At 52.1% G+C, this 21,145-nt stretch overlaps 1 protein-coding gene across 4 annotated transcripts; it reads right to left on the bottom strand.

The window, feature by feature from the left end:
- Window positions 1-11: 11 nt before the first annotated feature.
- On the bottom strand, window positions 12-20,797 carry LOC138119481 (acyl-CoA dehydrogenase family member 11-like). Of its 4 annotated transcripts, none has more exons than XM_069031395.1 (15): window positions 20,398-20,797; window positions 16,907-17,139; window positions 16,201-16,300; window positions 15,043-15,160; window positions 14,180-14,313; window positions 13,921-14,079; window positions 13,118-13,212; window positions 12,752-12,851; window positions 11,638-11,778; window positions 11,220-11,312; window positions 10,724-10,831; window positions 5,196-5,367; window positions 4,417-4,483; window positions 3,933-4,072; window positions 12-2,522 (listed from the first exon to the last, which is right to left on the bottom strand). In XM_069031395.1, exons 1-14 carry the CDS (start codon window positions 20,689-20,691, stop codon window positions 3,961-3,963), a joined length of 1,926 nt encoding a protein of 641 aa, XP_068887496.1. In that variant the 5' UTR covers window positions 20,692-20,797; the 3' UTR covers window positions 12-2,522; window positions 3,933-3,960. The 4 variants fall into 4 exon arrangements, 3 of the variants coding, with proteins under 3 accessions (XP_068887496.1, XP_068887495.1, XP_068887494.1); XR_011155517.1 differs by lacking the exon at window positions 12-2,522 and adding an exon at window positions 3,431-3,560 and having other exon boundaries at window positions 3,893-4,072; XM_069031394.1 differs by lacking the exon at window positions 12-2,522 and adding an exon at window positions 3,431-3,560.
- Window positions 20,798-21,145: the final 348 nt, after the last annotated feature.

Below are 21,145 nucleotides of genomic sequence, written 5' to 3'. Positions count from 1 at the left end.
GCCGAGGCCTTGGAAAGGAGGCTGCAGCTGCTGCCCTTGGCTTTCTGTTCCACGCTGTGTCATTCCAAGGAACAACAAACTGTTGCTCCTAAACTTAGAAGAAAAAATTAAATGTTGGGCTTGGTTTTCCTGGTGCAGGAGTCTCCTGGGAAGGGGGAAGGACACAACGTACACACCCTGCCAGGTTCTGTTGGCACAATCAGCACCATTTTCCAAGGATGGAGAAAGGTGCCAGAGTCTCAGCTCCCTCCATACCGTGTTTTTCTTTTTCCCCTTATCCAACCATCATATGATGATGTTACCCAAATGTAGGAGCAGCCCAGATCTCCAGGGAATTCCCCCTGCTCTCGGTGGGGTTTGGCAGAGGAAGCCCTGTTCCCACTTGCACCTGTCCTATCCCGATGCTGGATGCTGGAGCTGTGGCTCTTGGGGAGCAAACCAAACTCACTCAGGTTTAAGATCTTTTTTCCCAGAAGGTGGAAAACTCAACTGATGTTTGTCCTGCACAAGGATTATTCCCATTTTCCAAGCACTGCCTGCTCATTCTGGCTGTGCACAGTCCTGTCCCCTCTGATCCCCCACCATCATTTATTTCTTCTCTTACATATTTGAGGATTTACCCTGAATTCTCTGGGGTCTGAGCAGCTGTGAGTGATGTGGGGCCAGACCTGTGTAATCACAAGACCTTGAGCACAATCCCTCTGTGATTTGATGGTGGTCATTAAATCAAATCAAACCAGGTTGTGCGATCTGGAGTGGAAAAGAAGCAGGAATCACGTTTGGTGCTGTAAAGAACACGCAGAGTGATTCAGTTACACCTCACGATGTGATTCCCTGGAGCTCCTCTCGTACCTGAGTTTCTCCTGAGTGCTTTCTCAGGAGCTCGTTGTCCTGCAGACGTCACAAGCCCGACAGGGAACTGCTGGGATGTTCTCGATCCAGGAAATGCCGGGTGTGGGTCTCTGCCCCTGGCAGAGGGATCGGAGAAGTTCGGAACTTCCCCGCGGTGCAGAAGGGCTCCTGTCAAAGGGCAGCAGCTCTGCCAGAGGAGGGCACGGCTGAAGGTGTCAAAGCTCATTTCCCCCGATCAGTTCTTCCTAAGGAGCCTCCTTCCCTCTTTTCTTTGTCCCAGCTCCCGGACGGGCCATGAGCCTGTCAGGACAGCGGCGCTGCTGTCGCGATAGGCGGCTTCAGTGCTGCCCCCTGGGCTGTGGGACAACCTCCGGAGGCAGAGGGGATTTTGGGATCTCACAAACAGCGTTAGGAATCACTGGGAACTGAGGGCTCCGCTCATCCCCACCTGCGATACCAACAGGGCCCCTCTTCCCTGACAGGGAAGAGGGAAGGTGGCACTGGAGTCACTGGGCAGGAGGGCTCAGGGATGTCACCCTGGGAGGGCTCCGTTCTCAGAGCCGGGCACAGGTGGGTGTAGGGTGGAAACCAACAGCTCTGGTGGGGAGGGAAGGGGAAAGAAGGGGAAGGAGGTGTTTGGGAACTGCTCCACCCCCTGGGAAGGGCTGCAGGGGTGGGATGGAGCCTGCCCTGCGAGAGGATTTGAGGTGTTGGAGGCTGCAAGGGGCGATAACCATGTGCGGGAAGCTGAGCGGGTTCAGGGCCTGTTGAACAGATGGATCCTGGAATTATCCAGGACAAGCTTTGGAGCCAGCACGGAGCAGAGGGCAGCTCTGCCAGGTGCAGGACTGGCCCAGGTGTCCCACAGTCCTTCGAGCTGTTCATCCCTTCCCACAGTGCAGCCATTGCTGCATTTTGGGATTTCAGCTCACCGTTCTTTGACATTTCATAAATGCTGCTAAAGTTTCACTTTATTATTTAACAAATCTGGGGTTTAAATTGATTTCCCACAGCTCTGTCACAAAATGATTTTTAGACCTCTCAGTGGCAGCAGGTGATGGGTTTGATTGTCCTCTTTTTGGGTGGGATTTGTATTAAAATGACATCTGAAGTCTCAATTACTTACCTGAAGCACATGAAATGTTTGAACCCATGCAAAGCTCTGAGGGCAGAGCTGTTCAGCAGCACTGGAAGTGTCAGACCCTTGTGTGTTAACAGCCTTTATTCTGCTGTAGCCTCAGAGTGAATATTTTAGATCTTAATAAATTTGTCATTTTCCTACACAGTGATGAATTCACAGTCCCTTGTTCTCTGTGTTGGTGAATCTGCAGAGCTCCCAGTTTGAGGGGCTTATTTTTAGGCAGATTATAGCTCATATATGAGGAAAAAAGTAATCCTGGTGTTCAGAAATGTAAAATAGGCTGGGAAGAAGGAAAGCCTGGTCTGGCAGCAGTTGGATGGAGATGAGCCCTTAGGAGAGCAGGGGATCCAGGGGTTGGTAGCTCTGCAACCACTTCCAGCACAAGGACCTTCCCTCCTGGGTCACATCCACCTCCTGCTGTTGGACCCACGGGCACATCTGCTGGTGGCTGTTGCTGCCATCATCACTCAGAGCCACACGTTGCTCCCTCACTTTCTGTTCTCCTGAGTTTTACGGGGCACAGCAGCTCCTGTGCATGGACACCTGTGAGATCTTGGACACCAAACTGCAGGGACAGAGCCTGGTGCCAGGACACAGGGAATGGCTTCCCAGTGCCAGAGGGCAGGGCTGGATGGGATATTGGGAAGGGATTGTTCCCTGGGAGGGTGGGAAGGCCCTGGCACAGGGTGCCCAGAGAAGCTGGGGCTGCCCCTGGATCCCTGGCAGTGTCCAAGGCCAGGCTGGACATTGGGGCTTGGAGCAACCTGGGACAGTGGGAGGTGTCCCTGCCATGGCAGGGGTGGGATGGGATGGGCTTTAAGATCCCTTCCATCCCAACCCATCCTATGGCTCTGTGATTCTGTGATGCAGGAGATTTTTCAAACCCAAACACTCTTTATTCCCTGCAATGCACAGACAACAGAAGCCCTTTGGTCCTGGGGCTGGTTCATGGCATTTGTGTGATTCCAGGGAAGCTCTTCTTGGCTCAGCCTGTGATCCCTGTGCCAGGACACAGGGAGCCCATGGAGCCTCGGGATTGCTCCACTCTGCTTCTCCCTGGAGCCACCATTTGTGTCCTCGTGGCTCTGCCAGCTTTGAAACTCTGGACAACTCCAATCTCAGCAAACAGCTCCTTCCCCCTCTTCCCACTCAGTGTCTGGCTGCTGTAGCATTTCCCAGCTATAAATTCCAGCTGTCTTTGGTCTATTAGTGCTTTTCTTCTGCTATTAGCAACTTCTTAATTAAAAACTTGTGGCCAGCAGGGCAATACCAAGCCGGTTGACTGATGGGCTGAGGGGGAGGAGAAGCACACAGCCAGTGCTTAGGTGGAGAATTACTGGATTTTAATCCAAAACTTCTGTAGAATTTATGGCAGGATGGATTGCAGCACCATTAGGACACGTGCATAGGGAATTAATCAACTTTCTGGAGACCAGAGAGAATAAAAATCCCTTTTTTTTCAGAAAGCAGCAGTTCCTGAGGAGGTCATTGTGGTCCACAGCCACGGTGGGTGGAAAGGGCAAACCCCACCCAGGGCAGGTGCAGGGGTGGAAGTCCGTGGTCAGCACTAGAAAGCAGGAAGGTGAACAGGGAAAAATGGTGGTTTCTGTATTTAATCAGCTTCAGAAAATTTTCAGTTGGATTTTGGTTGGTTTTCTTCAAAAAAAAGAGGGTTGGCAATTGAAGAGCTGCTGCTTCTGGATTTTGTCACTGGGGCTTTGCCTAAAGCACTGAGAGAACATTCCAGCACCTTGGAGTGACTCTCAGGACTGTGTCTGCGTTAGGAAACCTCAAAGCTGCGGATTTCAGCCCGGGGCAGGTGGGGGGGTCACTCCTAAAGGATTTGGTCTGGCCCCTTGTGGAACGGGACATTCCACAGCACCTTTTATTTGCAGCTACCTGAGGATTTTGGAGGGTTTTTCTTTGGATTGCAATCCACCTCGTGTCCGTGCTGGGGCTGCGGGCGCTCAGAGCCGGCTCTTCCCGAACACCAGGGCGCTGTCCTGGAGCGCTGCCCCGCCCCGGTAGCTGCCCCTCCCTGACTCCACGGCCACCGGACACAGCTCCTGGTTGCACCACCTGGATGGACAGAGGGATGGGATGGGATGGGATGGGATGGGATGGGATGGGATGGGATGGGATGGGATGGGATGGGATGGGATGGGCTGTGCCAGCCCGGCCACACCCACGGGGCTGGTGCCAACCTGAGCCGTGCCCAGGTGGGATCCCGCCCATCAGTGCGGGAATGCAAATCTCCCGAGGAGGGAAAAGCCCCGGGGCTGAGAGCAGCCACTGCTGGTTCCCAGCGGTGCTCGTGGGTCTGGCCGTGGCCAGGAGCTGGATCACTCCGGAGGCAGAGCAAAGCCTCTGACACTGCCCATGGAATCATCCAGAACGGCCAGGGTGGGCAGGGCTGTGCCTACCTCAGGGCAGCACAGACGTCTGTGGAGGAAGCGTCAGGCCGAGCTGCGTGTTCCATTAAAAGAGCTCCTGTGGGGGAGTAGGAGGTGTCAGTATTCCCAGGCTCCTGCCAGAACAGCCCAGGACTCAGGAAAAAAGAACAGTGGTCACTTCTCAGCAGTGCTTGACGGCTGAGCTGCTTCAGCATGAAAGGTGGGGACTGAGCTCTAAAGCTCCACCCTTGACCCAGGTGTGAATCAGGTGTCTACAGCTGATTCCCAGCCCTTTCCTGGTCTGAAATCCATCAGCACAAGGCTGTGGAGCTGCTGGAGCCAGTCCAGAGGAGGCCACGGAGCTGCTCCAAGGGCTGGAGCCCCTCTGCTCTGGAGCCAGGCTGGGAGAGCTGGGGGTGCTCACCTGGAGAGGAGAAGGCTCCAGGGAGAGCTCAGAGCCCCTTGCAGGGCCTAAAGGGGCTCCAGGAGGGCTGGAGAGGGACTGGGGACAAGGCATGGAGGGACAGGACACAGGGAATGGCTTCCCACTGCCAGAGGCAGGGCTGGATGGGATATTGGGAAGGAATTCCCTGGGAGGGTGGGCAGGCCCTGGCACAGGGTGCCCAGAGCAGCTGTGGCTGCCCCTGGATCCCTGGCAGTGTCCAAGGCCAGGCTGGACATTGGGGCTTGGAGCAGCCTGGGACAGTGGGAGGTGTCCCTGTCCATGGCAGGGGTGGCACTGGATGGGCTTTAAGGTCCCTTCCCACCCAGACCATTCCATGGTTCTGTGATTCCTGTCTTTGCCCTGCCTGTGTAGATCCGTGCCAGGCTGTAGGAGAAGTCCCTGGCTGCCAGCTCCATGGTCAGTGCCTGCTCTGAGCCCGCGGCTGCCATGAACTCTTGGAGGCTCCCGATGGCTTCCCGTGTCCGCTGCACGCCTGGGGCCAGTTCCTCAGTGCCTGAAGCCAGCTCCAGCTTTTTCTGCAGAGAGAACAACCACAGGAGAAATTCCAGTGTATTTGCCTTGTGCCAGGAAGGGGCTGCTGGGACCCTGGGTGCACCTGGCTGCTGGCAACAAGCTCAGATCCAGGTGGCTGCCCCTGGCACGGGTGGAGCAGCCAGGGAAGGGGATGTGCCCAAAAGGAAGCTCCCAGCCTTGCCTTGGGGATGGAGAATCCCTGTGAGCAGAGCCAGCATGGTGCTGTTTCCATTCTGGCTTCCCAGCTACACATGGGGATCAGCTCTCATCCCCCAATTCTCTCCAGCTCCATACCTGTATATCAGGGTCTAATTCTCCCAGGGTTATATTATTACCTGCACAAATATGCTCAAGCTGTGTCCAGGCAGGAAAATTCATATTTAAAGGAGCTTTCCTCTGTAAATTGTGTCAGTGGGAACAAGAGACAAGAGGAAATGGCTTCAAGCTCTACTGAGAGAGGTCCAGGTTGGATATTTGAGAAAATTTCTTCATTGAAAGGGTGGCCAGGTACTGTCACAGCTCCAGGGCAGTGGTGGATCCCCATCCCTGGGGGGATTTAACAGCCCTGTGGATGTGGCACTTGGGGACGTGGGTCAGTGGTGGCCTTGGCAGTGCTGGGAATGGCTGGACTTAATCCCAGAGGGCTTTTCCAATCTAAAGGATTCTGTGATTCTGATGGACACTGGCCATTTAACTGTGCCAACAGCACTGCCTGAAACCTCCCCTGGCTGAGCCAAGCTGCTGTTCTGCCACATCCCAAATCCCTTGTGAAAGCACCAGGGATACTCTGCTGAGAGAGTCTGGAATTGTTCTTTGGGCACGGCCTTCCCGTGCTGTTCACCTGTGTCTCCTGTGTATTCCCTGGTAGGAGGGACGGGACACTGCCTGTGTTTGGGGGTGGCCCTGCCTCGTGGGCTGTGGTCCCATCTTTCCTCACTCAGACCCCTCTCTCTACAGCAGGACTGAGGGATCAGCTTGGAGAGCATCCCCAAAGGCTGGATGGGAGCAGCACAGCGGGTGGTGGGAGGCACTGCTCATTAATTAGCTTCATCAATAACCTGCAGACGAGACTGAAGCCTGTGAGCAGCAGCTACACAGAAGGAATTCTTTATGTTTCTGAGGCTTTCCATGCTGAGGTGATCCCGCAGCTCCTCTTGCTGGACCAGAAAATCCATCTGGGCTGGGCTGAGCTCAGGTTTGTTCTGTGTTCTCCGACTGCTCAGACCCCAAACTTCCACACTTCCACACTTCCCAGTGCTGCTGTTCCGGGCTCCAGGGGCAGAAACACCCCCAGCATGTGCTGATCAAATACAAAAACAACTCTGGTGCCAACATAAAGCCCATAAACCTCCAAGCCCACAGAATACTAATGAGGTGTTCTAAAGTAGCTCGGAGGTTGTTGCTAACGAGGATCACGGATCCCAAAGGCATCACCCACCGTATTCCCACAGTCTGGGTGGGAGCCAGCACGGCACCGGCCGAGCACGGGGACAACATGCACTGCTTGTGGCTGGGACATGGACATGCTGTCACAGCTGGAAGGTTTGAACACCTGGGAATATGGAGCAGGAATGTAAAAGCATCATTTATCCTTAAGGGATAAAAAAGACCTTCTACTGTCTTTGCTCAACAATAATTTACTTTTTTTTTTTTGGTTCCAATTGCACTTATTCCTTTCCTAACCAAAAGCCCTGGATCTCCTGGAAGGTTTTTCCATGCCCTCTCTGCACTTGGGATGGAGAGGCTGGAAGCTGCTCCAGGGCAATGCTCGAGGCAGGAGCAGCTCCTCTTCTCTCCTGGCTGCTCTGCTGCAGCTCTGGGGGGAGGCACACAGAGCATCACTGCCCTGCCATCCCTTACTGCCTGAAACAATCAGCAGAGGAGCTTCAGAGCTCCAGTAGTTCTGATTCCCTGTTTTCATGGAGGAATTTTAAGATGCTGCTTGTTTGTTTGCTCTCACTGGCTCCCAAGCAACGTGGTCAGAGTGGTTTTTACTTACAAGATTAATCATGAGTATCTAAAAATACAGTGACAGGAGGAACATCCCAAACAGGGCTAAAAGCACAATTTCGTGTCAATGCTTGGAGTGAACACATGACCCCACATCAATAACCTCGATTTGTTTCCTGCTGCCTGGAAATTGGGGTTGTGGTCTGAAAAGGACCTGAAAACACTGTCACGTGTCTGAGATTGCAGGGCTGATTTACAGCCTGAATTACAACCTGAATTACAGCCCTACACAGAAATTCTTGAGGCAAGAGTTGATTCTGAGCCCTGCACGACACATGCGGGGCTGCTGCTGAGGCCCTGTCCTGGGATGTGCCCAAATTTCACCTGAAGTGACTCAAATGCAATAATCAACAAACTGCCCAGGGCTATTTTAGAGGCACTTTTCAGATTGTAATTGAATTTGAAAGTACACCCAGGGCTCTGGCTCAAAATTCCAGCTAATAAAATTTTAGTACAACATGAACTGACTGGCCCTGAGCAGTATCCACCTGAAATTCTCAGCACAGCAGAGCTGGAAGTCAGGATGTGTCCTGGGCTGATCCCAAACCATGGGCAGAAGGGGAGGGGGGATTCTGCCCTCCTGCCCTGCTCAGGTGAGACCCCACCTGCAGAGCTGCCCCAGCCCTGGGGCCCAGCACAGGAAGCACCTGGAGCTGCTGGAGGAGCCCAGAGGAGGCCACGGAGCTGCTCCAAGGGCTGGAGCCCCTCTGCTCTGGAGCCAGGCTGGGAGAGCTGGGGGTGCTCACCTGGAGAGGAGAAGGCTCCAGGGAGAGCTCAGAGCCCCTTGCAGGGCCTGAAGGGGCTCCAGGAGAGCTGGAGAGGGACTGGGGACAAGGCATGGAGGGACAGGACACAGGGAATGGCTTCCCAGTGCCAGAGGGCAGGGCTGGATGGGAGATTGGGAAGGAATTGTTGCCTGGGAGGGTGGGCAGGCCCTGGCACAGGGTGCCCAGAGCAGCTGTGGCTGCCCCTGGATCCCTGGCAGTGCCCAAGGCCAGGCTGGACATTGGGGCTTGGAGCAGCCTGGGACAGTGGAAGGTGTCCCTGCCCAGGGCAGGGGGTGGGAATGGGGTGAGTTTTTAGGTCCCTTCCAACTCAAACCATTCCATGATTCCATCTGTGTCTCTCACACTCGCTCTTCTCTCCAGGATTTCCAGATTAATGACCTCTAGACAAGGTGGTTTGTCACAAACTCACCTGTGGATTAAAACCCCTAAATATCCAGCTTCTCATAATCACAGTGTGCAAGGATGGGGAAGTTCTCTGCATTTCCCTTCTCCTGAGGATAATTACAACCCTTGGTTCCTGCTCCTGACCCCAGCCCCAGCAGCACTGGGTATCTCACCATCAGCAGAGACAACTGATACAGGAAAAAAGCAAGAGCAGGAGTTACCCTTGAAATGACCTTCAGAGAAGCAAGTGCTGCACAGGTACTAATGCTGCTTTCTGCAAAGCACTCTGACAATGGGCACCAGTCCTGCACACTGAGAACCTTGATGGACAAACATAAAATAAATTGTACTCGGTTTGTGTGCATCAATAAAAAGGAAAGGGATTGGAGCAGTAAAACCCCTTTATGATGGATTAAATTATTTCCTTGCTAGACAGGATTGGGAGGGATGTTTCAAAATGAGCCAGACTCACAGACTGAAAGAATTTGGACACCTGGAGCTCAGAAAGATGTTGTTTATCACCTGTGAGTGAAAACCTGATTCTGGTATAGAAACTCAAGCACATTCCTGCAGAACTCTGCAGACAGAAATCCCTCCCAGGCTGCCTTTCCAGCACCTGGCTGCCCCAGGCATAAAGGAAAAGCTGAAATTGGCCAGGTCTGATCTCTTCCATCCAGAATTGGAGCATCCACACTGCTCTGAGCCCAACCCAGCCACTTTCCTTGGAAATGCAGCAGCCTCAGCGTGACATGGCCAGTAAAGGCAGTGGCATTACTGGAATTTGGAAACCTTGAAGGCAGCGCCCACCCCCCTCCAGCCTCACCCACAGCGTGATTGATGGGAGCACTGAGGAGCTCGTTAATTAATGAATCTCAGTACTCGTGTTACTGCTCTGCAGGTCCCTGCTCTGCATCACCACGCTGTGCTCCCGAATGCTTCCCTGATTATCCAGTTGTTGAGCTGCAGCAGGGAGGTGCTCCAGGGTGCAGCACAGCACCTTTGTGGGGTTTTTGTTTAAATTATTACTACTGTGGAGGCTGTTTCTTCCCAAATTACTTTAGAGCCTACCCCCAGCTCCTTTACTTCCCCCTGCAGTGTCAGCCTAAACTGCTGTTTGCCAACAGCTGGATTTGCCCTCAGCAGGTGTGCTCAGTCCTGCCCCTGAGCAGATCTGGCTTCTTGTTTGGTGGCCAAATTGTTTGAGGTATTTCTCCCTTCTCAAAAGTTGTCAGAGAGGATAGCAAGGGAACCCTTATCCCTGGGGATCAGAGAGGTGCTGTGTACAGAGCACAGCTGAGCTGGGGGGGTGAGATGGGACAGAAGTTGCCAACTGCAGCCATTGGGAGAACTACTCAGGCTCTGGAAAGCTCTGTCCAGTTCCCTGTGCTGCAGGAGAGCAGTGACCCAGACCCTTCCTTTCTCACGGGGTCTGGGTGGGAAGCTGAAGGCTGCACACAATCAAATCCAGCACTCCAAATGCCCAGGGTTCCCTTGCTGTGCCTGGGCTAATGAAATCGTGATTCCTGTGTCTGGATTAATAATGTCCCCTCTGAAACAACACCCTCTGATCCTGCCCCCTGGGCTGCTCCTGTCTCCTTTTTTGGGACACACCAAGCCAGGTGATGCTCCTTCACCTTCATAAAACACTGAGCTGCTTCTAACTCCTGTCACCTGAGCAGCTTGAAAAGTAGAGCCAAAGAACAGCAAATCCAAAGAGGCAGCAATGGAATTCCTTTGGCTCTTTCCATCTTTTCAGGGAATAAAAATAGAAAGTCATAATGCAGTAGATAGCCCTAGTGAGGTTCAATATTCAGCAGTCCTGTGGTGATTTTCCAGTTAGGAAACAAAACCACAAAATTATTTTGGATTCAGGAAGGTGAGTCACGTTAAAAATATACTTATTTTGGTACCTGTCATGAGGAACTCTAGAGTGCCAAGCTCCTCACTGCTGAGCTGAAAGTATCTGCACACAAGGATCCCAGGATGAGCACTGCCTGCATCCTGCTTTTGGAAGAGCTATTTAAGGAGCAGAATTGTAAGACAGCATTGGAATACTTGTCTAAAGCTTTCCATTTGGGCCTATTCCCTGCCAGTTTCAGGCAGGTGCATAAACCCCAAACCAGGCTCTGCCAAGGTGTGTGAATCAGGCTGAGCAGGGCTGCAGGTGTGGGCTCACCTGCACTGTGGACAGGAACGCAGCCATCACCTGCCCCTGGCTCTTGGTGAGGGATCTCAGCACATCCAGGGACAGGATATTTGTTGTCCCCTCCCATATGGACAGCACCTGTGGGGAAGAGGAGACTGTGGAAGAATATGAGGGAGCCTTTGGAGTGACAGCAGCAAGGAAGGAGAGTGTGAGGGAACAAAGACACACAGCAGAAGTGAGGGATATCAAGGATATCTCCAGAGATGTCTTGTCTCACAACAGGTGGAAGGGAGCAGCAGAGCCCAGCTCCATTGCTGTGCTAGGGAACAACCTCAGCACCAGGAACACATCCTGTCCCTCCCTGGGGGTGACTGGGCTCAGCAGGGAGGCAGTGAGGGAGGAGCTGCCACACCTGAAGTGAGCCCAGGAGGGCTGTGTTCTCCCTTGAGTGTGTCTTTAGCAGGGAACCAGAGTGCTGTGCAGGGGACTTGGTGACACACAGGACCTTCTCCTGCCACTCTCTTACCAGAGTATCCCGGAGCATGACTGGCAAGCCTGTGTCCTCCATGTAACCTTGGCCTCCAAAACTCTCCATTGCCTCAACAGCCACAGCAGAAGCCTGCAAAATGCAGAGAGCTGGTATGATCCACAGTGTCTGAGGGGAAAATCCAACCTCTCACACCACATAGCAGCTCCTGCTGGGATGGGCTGACTGGGTCCTGCTCATCTGCTGAGGCAGGTTGGTCCTGCTGAGGCAGGAGGAGCAGCTGGAGAATGAAGCCTGAGTGACACTGAGAGGACCTGCAGGAGCAGCAGCCTCCAGAGCAGGAACTGCTGCAGGTCCTGCAGGTACCCCCTGCTCTCACTGCTGTGTCACGCACTCCTCTTCCCAGCTCTGTGGCTGCCAACATTCCACACTCTGGGCTAATCCAGCTGTTCCATACCTGCTTCCCTGTGTACAGTTTGGCAACTGGGATGAGCAGCCTCAGGAGCAGCTGGTCCTGCTCACTTGCCAGGTTGGTTTCAGCCAGGCCCAGCAGGCGAACGATCTCCATAAGCAGCAGAAACGCCCCTCTCACCTGCACCTGTGAGCAGAGAACAGGGGCATTCACTGGCTGGGATCTTGGACTCTGCTGATTCCAGGATTCCATGCATGAGATTGCCTCCAGGGTAAAATGCCACCCCTGCCTGCTCAGACCCACAGCTTCAGAGACAGAGACCTCTGAGCAGCCAAGGCACAAAGTATGGAATATTAAAGGTTCTCTGCCACTCTTGGACACTGGGATGTAGTAGAGGAAAGGGGCAATACATTTCATCAGGCCCACCTGAGCCTTAACAAAGCTCCTAAAAGGCATCCAGGCCACAAATCCACATCCTTTCAAAAGGTAAGGGATGTGAGATGATGGTCAACCTCTGAGCACCAGGAGCTGCAAGGCCTGTGACAGATTTCTTCCTGAGCAGCTTACTACCCTGGCAAGTTTTGATTTGGGAAGCATCAGGATATGGAGCTCTGTGTTGTGGGACTATGTAGGATCTGCCCTTTCTTTCAGAGGGGAGTTCTGGCTACAGACAAGGAGATGCTGGAGCTTGAAGTGATGTTTGACAGATGTTGACTGCTTTCCCCCACCTTGCAAGAGAATTTTTAAATACTGTTTACAGCCCATCTCCTGGTGCAGGAGCTACCAGGGAAGTTGGATGAGTCTGTACCAGTCTTGGACAAGAGTCTGGTAACTGCAGTTCAGGTGACTGTGGTGTCAGGCCTGGATTCTGAGGCCAACACCCAACTTCAGAGGCCATGGCTTCTCACAGCAGGGGCACTCCTTTCACTCAGAGGAACTCCCAGGTAATTGTTTAGGATAACCTGAGGTCCAGCAGAGGAGTTAGGTCTCTAATCAGACCAAATCCCACTACAGTACAACAATTCCCTTGATGCATTCACCTTGCTGTAGCAGGAATGGCCTCCTACATCTGAATGCAGGCAGGCTGGCTGTGCTCACTAACAGGATCTCTGTCCTCTTTCCTTCCCAACAGGTCCAGCTTGGCTCCCAAAAGCCTCACCTCCATTCGTGCTATCGTCTGCATGTGCAGGGGATGGTCCTTGAGGAGCTTCCCGAAGGCCACGCGCTTGCGGGCGTAGTCCCTGCTCAGACTGATCATCCTGGAGGGAGCACACACAGGAACAGTGACACCAGCAACTTCCCACTTCTGAGCATTCCCTTCCAGCCCCACCCCACAAAGGAGAACCCTGCCCAGCTGTGCCCCACCTTACAGGTCACCCACTCATAGGCCACCCTCCTCCAGCACTGCTGGCTCCAGGCCTGTCCCACAAAGGTGACACTCGGCTGCAATGCTGAGCACTGCAAAGTCCCCCCTTGTCCTGACCAGCTGCTCCTTCAGCTCTGGGGGAATCCATGCTGCCTTCACCTTCTCATGGAAGCCACTGCACCAATGACATTGTGGATCCGAGTGATGTTCAGCATGTTGGAGATGGCGGCCACTCCACGACCCTCTGCAGAGATCTGCAAGGAATGAGGGCTGACGTGAGCCTTTCACATGCCTTGGATGGGGATGGATATGGAAGTGAAAGTGGTGTCAACAGACACATGGACACGGGCTGTCCACTCTGTCCCTGTCTGCCCTCAGGCACTCAGAGACCTGCTTGCTTTAAAATACATCTGTCCCATTTTAGCCAAGTCTGTGGCATGATGTGGCTGCCCCATCACTGGAAGCATTCCAGGCCAGGTTGGATGGGACTTGGAGCAACCTGGTCTAGTGGAAGGTGTCCCTGCCCATGACAAGGGGTGGAATGAGATGAGCTTTAAGGTCCCTTCCAATCCAAACTATTCTGGGACTCTGTTTCTATGACCAGAGAAGTGGCTTTTGGGAGATGGTGTCAGTATGATCAGTTCTGGTCCCTGCTGCTTGATCCTACCTGCACACTACACAAACTGTCCCTCAGCTGGCTCAGCAACCTGGATTAAGGAAATGACCAGCCTAAAATAAGTTTGTTGGTTTGTTTTTTTTTTGGTTCTCTCTCATCTTTTCCTGAACTCTTCTCAGCTCTGCCCCACAGAGAGCCCCACTAGTGAATTGTTCTGTGATGTGGACAGCCAAGCCATGGAGGTGGAAGAGAGGAACTTTTTCAGTTGGGATCACTGCTGAAAGCCTCAGGAGTGTGTGCCATGCCAGGGCAGCCTAGTCCCCAGGGCAGGTGAACTCTTACACACCAGCTCTGCTCTGGCTCCTTGCAGCCACAGCTCTGCCGTTGCCATCTGCCTCGTGCCCAGCTTGTCCTTCAGCCTTTGCACCTGGATGCTGTTCAGCTTCCCCTCCTCATCCCGAACCCTCAGGAAGAACAGGGACAGGCCTCTGGAGCCCTGGATACACTGCAAGGCATGCAGAGAGGATGCCATTACAATGCACCAAGGAAGAAAAAGAATGCCCCTGCTCCTTCCCCTGGCTCCCAATCCAACAGAGCAGGTTTACCTGTCCTTCAGCATCCGCTATCCTGGCCAGGGTTAATGTCACATCAGAATCAGCTGCTGATGTGAACCACTTAAATCCATACAGACGATAGGTGCCATCCGGCTGCTTCCTGGCCACGGTCTCGGTGCCGTTAGCTGAAAGAGAGGAGAAAATTTCTTGGTCTTATGGGAACTTCTGTGTCAATTGATGCTGATTTTACAGTGTAAGCAGCAGCTCCTTTAAGTCACTTCTTGCTAGGAAATGGAGCATGGGTTAGCTGTTAATCTCTTTCATTGACCCTCGATAAGAAATGCAGTGTATATAATCCAGTGCCTCCAGTTCTTTAGGGGATACAAAGGATTCTATGGATTTGGGACTCCTGCAGTGATGCACATCTTTCACTTCACAGCTGATCCTTTCACTGCTTCCATGGAAAACCAACTGCAGCTTCATCAGATGCAGGTGACTCCCCTCCCACAGTTCTGCCTCTGCAGCAGAGTTCTGAAGTTCCCTGCCCATTATTAATGTTAGAAGACAAATAACTGATCTTAGTAATAACAAGCATTAGCCAGGAATAAAAGTTGAAGGCCAAAATGCTTCCTCAGTCCCAGCTGAAATGGGCCTATGTGGCTCCAGGTTTAGATTTTAGAGCCAGGGATCTGTGCGCTACCTATGCAAGGAGCAGAGCTCTGTGCCTGCCTGCATGTCCTGTGTGCACCAGAGGACAGAGGTTGGCCTTTCATTGTTAAAAAGCAGAGCTATGCAGAGGATTTGGATTACTTTTGCTGAAGTCCTAAACCAGCTCCCTGGCTTTTTAGATTCCCCACACCCTTGACTTTCTCAGTTCTCACTGCCACATCTGCTTCCCACCCCAGAGCACGTACCAACATCTGAGCCACCCCTTCGCTCGGTCATCCACTGGCCAGAGGTCCAGAACTTCTTGGGGTCACGGGATGTCAGACGGACAAAAGCGTTTTTCAGAGATCCAGGAACACCCAGTGACTGTTTGAGGGGAGGGAAAAGAAACTGAGATGATCCTAACACAGTAGGTGACATTATACAGTTGCCTTAACTGGTGTGTTCGGGGCTCAGACAGGCCAGTCTGGAAGCAGGTGGGTGTCCTGCACTGCAGAGCATCTGCAGGTGCTGCTGAGAGCCTGTGAGCCAGCCCAGCTCCCTCCTGGCTGCTGCAGCACTGTGCAGGCAGAAGGTGCAGACCTGTGTTACAACAGGGAGTGCTGAGCATCCCTATCCCTTTGGATTTCTGGGAGAGAGGTCTCAAACAGCCCCTGTGCCAGGTTCAGGTATGCTGGATGTCACCAGCACCCAGAGAACTGCAGGGAAGAGGGCACTGCCTTGTGCTGCTTTAAGATTTGGTGAATTAAAATGCCCAGGGTTAGCTACCTAAGGGGTATTTTCCTCTGAATCCTATGTACCCACTGAGGCTATACAGAGGGGGTCACTAAGATGCAGAGCCAAACGTTCCAATTGGTAAAGTCTTGGTGGCTTGGTGAATTTAGGTATGGATCCACTAGGTATGGATCTGGCCTATTATACCTAGCTGCCACTGCACACAAAAATGGGAAAACAAATTATCTCATAGTAAAAACATATCACAGAATCATAGAATTAGAGAAAGCTTTGGGTTGGAAGGGGTCTTACAGCTCATCCAGTCCCACCCCCTGCCATGGGCAGGGACACCTTCTACTAGACCAGGTGGCTCCAAGCCCTGTCCAACCTGGCTCTCAACACTTCCACTTGGGACACCTTTCCAGCTACCTGCAGTGCCACAGGTGCCATGTGCAGCAAAGGCCTTATTGAACACAGTGCTGTAAGTGAAGCTAAAAGCTGGCGTGGGCACAAAGGCTTTGTCCCTAATGGAGAAAGGCAGTGGGAGACTCAGCTGAGTCACAGAGCAAGGACAGGCTGTGCCCAGAACCAGATGGATCAGTGCTCCTCCATCCTTGGCCAGTGCTCCCATCTCTAACCAGCAGTGCTGGTTAGACATGGGCTGTGCCCTCAGGGACCAGCTGAGCTCATACCTCAATGACTTTGGCTGCCCCATCAGTCATGGCCAGTGGACAGCTGAAACCTCCAGAGGAGCTTGAGAACAAGTACAGTTTGACAGCCTGGTACAGGCGGCTGGGAGAGGGAGAGAGAGAGGGAAAACAGACGGGTTACACAGCAGTGCAACAGCAGGAGGATAAAATAGCTCGACTGGGAAGAGAGGAAAAAATACAGCCAGAACAGGTGAGGATCAGACCACTCATCTCAGAGAGGGCAAAAGCTGTTCCAGCCAGGAGGAGGGAAGAGAAGAAGCAGAGTTTCTCAGTCCCAGTGGGACTGCCAGCACCAGGCCAGCTTGTGCAGCTTTTAACAATAAGAAATGTGGGTCTGTCACCATGGTCTGGAATACAAAAAACCTGCAAGCGAAATCCCACATCTTTAGCTGCATTACAACTAACACACATAAAGCTGGAGTGGCGCAGGGAACTGCCAGGCCCCACAATCAGGAAGGTGACATCAAAGAATATTATGATCAAGTGTGGGCCATTAGTTATGGCTTATCATTGGTGAGCTGGAACATTGCAGTGGACAGACAGAGCTGCTGGGGACAGCAGGAGGTGTGCTGGTGTCCGTGCAGCATCTGCTGCCCATTATACAACCAGCTCAATCCTGCAAAACGCTGAATAAACCTTGCTAAGAATAACCAGGAAGGCACTGTCATTCCCATTTTCCCCCAGTTACCTCCAGCTGGAGTATCTTCTCTCATAGGCCTCAGCAATCAGCCCCTCTTCTGCCGAAATCTCCTTCATCCTCCTCCATGCCGAGCAGGTGTGGATGTGATCCACGCGCCGCCCCCAGGCATCGTACTGCCGGAACGCGGGGGGGTTCAGCTCACATTCCCAGCTCAGAGGTTGGATCTTGGTTAGTAGGCGGTTTCCAAACCTCTCCAGGTCCTGATGCACCTCCTCCAGTACCTGTGGAGCAACAAGGAGAGCTCTTCAGCACATCCCAGCCTCAGTCCCAGCTGGAAAGGCAGAGGACTGACCGAGTTGTCCTGTAGTGCCAGTAGTCTCTGGCCACTTGGCCCTTCCATGCATTCCACAACACAGCACGACAGCTCCCTCAGCCTCTGCTGGCACAGCTGTGCTCTGCTGTCACTTTTTCTCTTTTTTCTCTCAAAATCATTTTTTCAAGTTACTTTTGGCAGCATGTCTGGATTCACAAAAGACAGAAGCACTTTAGTGTCAAGGCTGAGAATGACACAGATGCACATGAGCAGGGGGGTTGGACGAGATGGTCTCCAGAGGTCCCTCAGCCTCTCTGTGATTTACTGCTGGAGAAGAATGCCAGGGGAAGGGCTGCCAAAAACTGAATGCCTTCATCTGTACAGGAAAACTTCCACTGGGCTCAGCAGCTACCTGCCTGTCAGATTAGAAAAGGAGGGATGGAGCAATCTTTTCAGCTTCAGCCTGGCACACAACATGTCTAGATTCAAATTCCCACCCTGTACCCAGCTTCCTGAAGGATTCATGTGCCCTTGTTTCTGCTGGTCTTGGCTGACCTGGATGGAGTAATATGTCCATAGTTAATGGAGGGAAAACAGCACTCAGAGAGGAGTGATTCATTCCCTACACCTCAGATCCCTGTTTCAGGCTGAAAGGAATTGCATTTTGCAAGTTCTCTTCGGTGCCTATGACCAAAACCAAGTGAAGTTGCCCAGGCTTAAATAACCCCAATTATAGATGATTTAAATCAGGCCAGGAGGTCCCAACCTCCAGCACTCTTGGACCTTGTTGGCCTAAACGCATCCAGAACTGCACTGGGGGTCAAAGAAGGAGCTGATTTGCTTCCATCAGAGGAAGTATTGTTTGCTGTTCTCTGCCTCTCAAGAGATGCTCATTCCCTCCTCAATAAAATAATGAAGGAGGTGAATGCCATAATTGCTGCACCCAAAATTGTGCAGTTATAAACCCTATTAATTTGCTGTTGATGAAATACAAACATGGCTTTTTCCCTTCCCTGCCTCCCCCTGTATTGACCTTCCATTAATCTACATTCTGTGTGATTGATTCCTTCCTCACTCTGCCATTCCATACGTGTGATGAGGATCAAACACACACTGTCCAGGTGCCACTCCGGAAGTCTCCCTTCTCAGAACAGCCAGTTAAACAGTGTTAAAAATCACAAAACAAGCCAAAACCATGCACGAGAGCCTGTCAGCTGCTCCAGCTCATGCCACACCCATGTTTGCCAGGGGTGTGCACCTCCAATCTTTATCATGTGTGACAACAATTTGAAGGTTGTTTTCAAGGCGTAACCCAGGAATCCAGAGTTCATGGCCTTTGCTGATCCCTGAAGCACAAGAATCTTTGAACTGTTGACCTGGTGGGTTTTTTGTGGGCAGAAGAACCTGAGTCTACCGAATAGATCTCTTGGTTTGAGTTCATACAAGGAACTCACAACAATCCCTTCACTATCTGTCCTATTTCCTAAAAGCCCCCAACTGCCTCACTGGGAGCTCATGCCCTGACCACACACAGCCTGACAAACCACTGAATTACCCAAATAAATGTGTTTCTTTCCAAGGTGAAAGAAGAAAATCAAAACTCCTACACTTGTGACTGCTGAATGTCACACACAGCAGCCTGGGTGCTCCAAAGAATGGACACTGGGATGTGGAGAGGGCTGAGGCTGCTGGGTGGTCTCATTCACCCTAATCCGTCCTTTGATGTTCCAAGCATGAAGATATTGGAAATGTGCAAATTATTGCACATTAGGAGTGCAAATAGACATCCTTTCTATTAAAGGACATATTTTCAGGGCAGCAAAGCCTGATAGATCCCTCTTCACAACAACACCCAGAAAAAGCAGGTGCTTAATTCTGTCTTCTCCTTAAATCAACTTCAAAGAGAGAAAGAAATTTTTTGTGCCATTTCAATAAAATTTCTGTGTTTGCCATGGAATAGCTCAACAGGAATCAGCCTCCATCTCCGGTGGGACACCCAAAGCCTCCAGGGTTGCTGCTGTCCTGGAGAGGGAGATGGAGATCAGGCTCTCGGTGCTACAGGCAGCAGCCCGGACTCTCCTTTCCAGCAGTGAGGCAACACTGCCCCGCTGGGACCGAGCGCAGAAACGAAAGGGAGGTGCTGCTCCCGGTTCTCCGGGAGATTTTGCAGCCACCATTCTCAGTTCGGGGAAGGAGTGGAAGCAGCCTTGTTGTACTGATGCTTTTACTCTCTGGGAGACCTGAATCATGCTTCTTACAAAGGGGCAGATTAGGAGCAGGGTCTTCATGCTTGTCCAGAGGCATCCTCCTTTCTTGTCCTCTCTTCTAGCAAAAAGGCCACGGTGATGCTTAGGGAGGCCTCATTCCTCTCTTTTGGGGTGGCTGTGGCAAAAGCAAGCTTCCCATACTGCCACCACACTCTTCCCATGTCTGCCAGGCCTCACAGACCTGGAGAGCAAGCAGGGCAAGTGGGAGCCTCACTGAAACCCAGGTCCCCTCCCCTCTGGTCACCGGGTGGCTTTAGAAGTCGTGGTATTGCTCCTGCTGGAATAAATCATGGAGAGAGGTCACACTCTGCTCCATGAAAACTGGTCCCTGAAAAGTGGGTGATGGCAGAGGATATCCAGTGAGGTGAGCCAGGGGTACCTGTAGGACTGGAGCTCACAGCACAGACACCCAGAGTCTGGGGATCTCACCTCCCCACCTGCACCTCTGAAATCCATACAGAGCATTTCCTGTCTGAAAAATGAACCCAGAAGTGCCACCAACCTGTGCTGAGAACAGGCAAACCCCAAAGGGCCTTCCCACCCTCTTGAGCACTCGGCTGAGAACAGCCCCATTCCTTAGGAATTTTCCTTAAACGCCCCTCTTTCCCAGGAAAGAGAGGTGGAAGAACACAGAAGAGTTTGGAAGCGCCTTAGTTTGTTTCTTCTCTCAGAAATTCCTTTCTCTACATGACCAGAAAACAAATGCCCACACTGACAATCCCAAAACAGCATTGCAACACTCAGCCCAGTCCTAGGAGCCCACTGAGTTGCTTGCTGGGTATGTCCTGGCAGTGTTTGCCACCCCTGCCCTCAAACACAACAAGTTTTAAGGAATGCTGGTAAATTCCCTCCAGTTAAACACTCAAAGGCACAAAAAGGCTCAGACAAACGTTCACTTCAGAGTCTGAAGCAGTGACTCAGCAGAGTCGTGGTGGGTACACACAGAAACACAAACAGACCTTGGGAGGAAGGTGTGTTTTCAAGTAACTCCGAAGCAAAGTATCTTCCAAGTACTGGTTCCCAGTCTCAGGCTGCTCTTGGAAGAGGGTCTCCGTTTCTCTCCTTGCAAGGGGCATTTCCAGATCTTCTAACACTTGTTTTTCCTGCATGCTGGCCTGTTGCTCCTGCCCCACGGTCGTGCTGATTCCTTTAATACTCAGCATTTGGCACCTCTCCCGAGGCAGAAAGTGACCTGATTGCCTCAACTTGCAGGCGGCACTGGATCTCCGCCAGGGCAAGCGACCGACAAACATGATCCAGCAAAACCCTGGCTCTCACCTGCAGACCCTTCCTCACCCGACAGCAGCACCAGTCCTGGTTTGTTTGAGTGTTGTGAAGTTATTCTTGAAAAATCTATGAAGTCTTCTCTCCTCCCTCAGGGAGGAGCTTTCCAGCAGCTGCTGTCAACTGAACTAGGGAAAAGGTCTTTGGAAAGTGATCAGAAAATGGCCTGGAAAAACACAAGTATTCAGGAAACACAGTGTTCTCCCCTATCAGCTGGGCAAACTATCATAACCGGACGGACTGGCATTTCTAGAGCTAGGAAACTGGGAAGGGACGGGTGTGCTCTCACCAGCATCCCCTTGAATTGCTTGGAAAGGTAATTGCTTGGAGTAGAAATGAAAAGGAAAAAATATGTTTCCTTATCTGAAGGATAACAAATTGCCTGTAGATGGGAAGAATTGGTTTAGGCAGATTATTCTGTAA

This window comes from Aphelocoma coerulescens, chromosome 15 (assembly GCF_041296385.1).
Source record: "Aphelocoma coerulescens isolate FSJ_1873_10779 chromosome 15, UR_Acoe_1.0, whole genome shotgun sequence".
NCBI classification, from domain to species: domain Eukaryota; kingdom Metazoa; phylum Chordata; class Aves; order Passeriformes; family Corvidae; genus Aphelocoma; species Aphelocoma coerulescens.
Note: the sequence above shows the minus strand (reverse complement) of the source record. Positions and strands in the feature narration are given on the sequence as shown.

Coding starts and splice junctions, on each gene's coding strand:
- LOC138119481 (XM_069031395.1), bottom strand. CDS start 20,691: ATGTTTGTCGGTCGCTTGCCCTGGCGGAGATCCAGTGCCGCCTGCAAG. Junction 15,161..16,200: donor GGGCAGCCAAAGTCATTGAG/GTATGAGCTCAG, acceptor CCCCTCAAACAG/TCACTGGGTGTTCCTGGATC. Junction 14,314..15,042: donor AAGGGGTGGCTCAGATGTTG/GTACGTGCTCTG, acceptor CCTCTCTTTCAG/CTAACGGCACCGAGACCGTG.